Genomic DNA, 3,136 nt, shown 5'->3' on the forward strand with positions numbered 1-3,136 from the left:
GCCTGTGGCTGCGGCTGCGGCTGCACCAGCGACAGCTCCTTCCCCCGCCTCCGCTCCAGCCACTCCATCACCCGCGTGAGGTCGGACATGCGCCTCTCCTCGGCCGTCCTCCACATGGACTTCCTCTCCGTGGGCATGGAGTCCCTCCGGTCCTCGGACTTGTCCGGCATGATGGAGCCGGGTTTCTGCATCGGGACAGAAGGTGGCACAGGCTCCCCCTGGGGAGCCCTCTGTCCCTGGTGGCTGGCCTGGGTGGCTCCGAAGGTGGGTCCGCCTCCAGGTGGGAACAGAGAGGGCCTGGCAGCTGGCATAGTGGCCTCAAGGCTGGGAGGTCTGGAGGGGGATTGTGAGGTCACCCTCGGCTGTCAAATAATGACTCTCCGAGGCCACAGTGGTGAGTGGAGAGGAGCGAGTGGCATGAAGGGAAGGCATGTCGACCTCTGACAGCCGGTGACGGGAGAATGAGATGAGGTGGGTTGGCGGGCGGCTCACACTGGAGCTGGGAGCTGAAGAGCGAGTAGGCCCCACAGGGCTCTGGCCCTGATGGAGGAGCGCAGCGCGTGCAAAGGCCCTGCAGCAGGAGGGACGCAGGCACACGTGCCGGACGGCGGAAGGCCAGGTGGCTAGTGAGGAACGGAGCCGGAGAGGTGGGCCTCGGCCGGATCAGACGGGACCTTGGAACTCACGTGTCGCCTTAAACTGGAAGGAAGGGGAAGCCACAGAGAAACAGCAAAGGAATTCAAACAGGGAGGAGGGTGTGGCACGGTCAGGCTGTTTTCTCTTTTTTAACTCGTATTGAAGGAACCGGGCCACGTGCCCTGACGGGGGATCCACGGGGATTTTCCACGCGGTGCCGCGCGGTTCGGTCCCCTCCGTGGCGACCTGTCTTTTTTACTCTGTCCTCCTTTCTGGGATTTCCATATCGGGGGCACTGCAGTCCTCAAGGCCGTTTAAAATATATATCCCCTTATCAGCGAGGACGGCATCCCTGTGGCGGGTCCTCAGGGCATCGGGCGCTGCGTCTGCCTAGTGTTCCAGGTGCTCCCAGCCAACGCCTCGATCAGGCCCCGGGATCGATGCGCTGGGACTCACCTATTCGGAGCCTGCGGTCTCCTCCTTCCTCCTGCTCTGCGGGGCCCTGTGAACCAAGAGGCTCGAGGCTGGAGGCCCGGACGAGGCCCCTGGCCCTGCTTCCTGGGCTGTGGCCCCGCGCCTTGGCCTTGCTCTGCCTCTCAGTCTTGCGTTTCAACCCGTCAGTGACTGGGACTCCATCGGGGGCTGCAAACCGGGGCAGGTGGTGCTTGGCCCACGGGTGTTATTTTACTCAGCCTGCAAAGTGTTTTAGAAATGAGGGCTCTTCATTTTTTAAAAATCCAGAGTTCAGCCCGGCCGGCGTGGCTCAGTGGTTGAGTAATGACCTATGAACCAAGAGGTCACAGTTCGATTCCAGGTCAGGGCACATGCCCGGGTTGCAGGCTGGGGGGGGGGGGGGGGGGGTTGCAAGAGGCAGCCAATAGATGATTCTCTCTCATCATTGATGTTTCTATCTCTCTCTCCCTCTCCCTTCCTCTCTCTGAAATCAATCTATATATATATAAAAGGCTAATATGCAAAGTGTCCCCTCAGGAGTTCGACCAGGAGACCCCGAGTTTGATTGCTTGCTATGACATGTGCTGACCACCAGGGGGCAGCGCGGAACAAAGGAAGGCTCCAGCCAGCAGCCAGAAGTCCCTGATTGGCCCTGACTGTCAGTCAGGCCTAGGGACCCTGCCTGTGCATGAATTTTGTGCACCGGGCCTCTAGTAAAAATATAAAAACAGAATCCCGAGTTCAGAATTGTTTAATAAACAAACGATCGGGTACGAGTGGGCTAGACCTGCCCCGGGAGGTGGGGCCTGTGCGCCACCTGCTGCCTCGGCCCGGGCCTGGCCCTCTTCACCGACTCCGCTACCTGCTTGCCCCTGAAGACAGTTGAGTTTGTGGCCCCCGGACTGAGCAATAATCCTAACCACCTTACAAAGCACGAAGACAAGGTTAGCTCCTCTCTCTGAGCTGGGAAAGGAGGGGTTCTTACCCCATTTCACAGGTTGGGAGCCCCAGGATCTGAGACGCCCAGCCCCTGAGGGTGCCGACGCTGGGAAATCCTGTTCTATTACGCAAGGCGGCCACTTGGTTAAGGTGAAATGAGGCAGGACTGGAAGGCAAGCCCAGGTCATCTAGAGGTGGGAGGAAGTCAGGGAGCGGGAGAGAAGCAAGGGGCCTTGTTCTATGTGTGGTGACGACCTCGCTGTCTCATCCAGGCCTCACGTAAGCTCCTCGAGGTAACTGGCGCATCGGGGTGCGAGCGCTGTTCTCCCGGTGGCTCGGGGGCTGCCCCGGGAATGCCATTCCTACCCCTGGATCCAGCAGCTCCTGAGTCTCAGACTCCCAGTGGCTCCTACAGGTGTCTCCACTCCTTGCACTAGTTTTTTAAAAATATATTTTTATTGATTTCAGAGAGGAAGGGAGAGCGAGAGGGAGAGAGAAACATCCATGATGAGAGAGAATCATGGACCGATGCCTCCTGCACGCCCCCTAGTGGGGATGGAGCCCGCAACCCGGGCATGTGCCCCGACTGGGAATCAAACCACAACCTCCTGGTTTATAGGTCAATGCTGAACCACTGAGTCACGCCGGCCGGGCCTCACCCTCGTTTGAGTTGCGTTAGTTCTGATACGCAGATACTCACACGCCACTCAGCGCACGCACCCCCCGCGCAGACTTCCTCCTCACCCTCGCTGGCCTGCGGGCTCCTGACGGACAGCTGCCTCCCGTTCTCCTTCCCAGGTCGGCAGCCTCCACTCCCACGGCATCGACACACCCCAGCGCGAGGTGCGTGGTCCTGCGCTCCATCGGCCAGACCGGGGGAGTCAAGGTCAGACGGGGCTGTGGAGCAGCCGCCCGTGCAGGGCTGGTAGTTAATTAAAAGCTCTGACCACACCCTCACCGGTGTGGCTCAGTGGATAGAGTGTTGGCCTGCGGACGGAGGGGTCTCAGGTTCGATTCTGGTCAAGGTCACAGGCTCCTCCCAGCGCGGGCCCTGCTTGGGGCGCGTGCAGGAGGCAACCAATCGATGTGTTTCCCTCACATCGATGTT

At 59.9% G+C, this 3,136-nt stretch overlaps 1 protein-coding gene across 1 annotated transcript in view; it reads right to left on the bottom strand.

Annotated features, from left to right (window-relative positions):
• LOC102254741 (chromosome unknown open reading frame, human C16orf78) overlaps positions 1-1,408 on the bottom strand; it is a 6,084-nt gene extending 4,676 nt beyond the window's left edge. The window contains exon 1 of the mRNA XM_014528405.1: positions 3-1,408. Coding sequence (XP_014383891.1) covers positions 3-311 — 309 coding nt within the window. The 5' untranslated portion in view covers positions 312-1,408. The remainder of the gene's footprint in view (positions 1-2) is intronic.
• Positions 1,409-3,136: the final 1,728 nt, after the last annotated feature.

Source organism: Myotis brandtii, unplaced genomic scaffold (assembly GCF_000412655.1).
Source record: "Myotis brandtii unplaced genomic scaffold, ASM41265v1 scaffold633, whole genome shotgun sequence".
Classification (NCBI taxonomy): domain Eukaryota; kingdom Metazoa; phylum Chordata; class Mammalia; order Chiroptera; family Vespertilionidae; genus Myotis; species Myotis brandtii.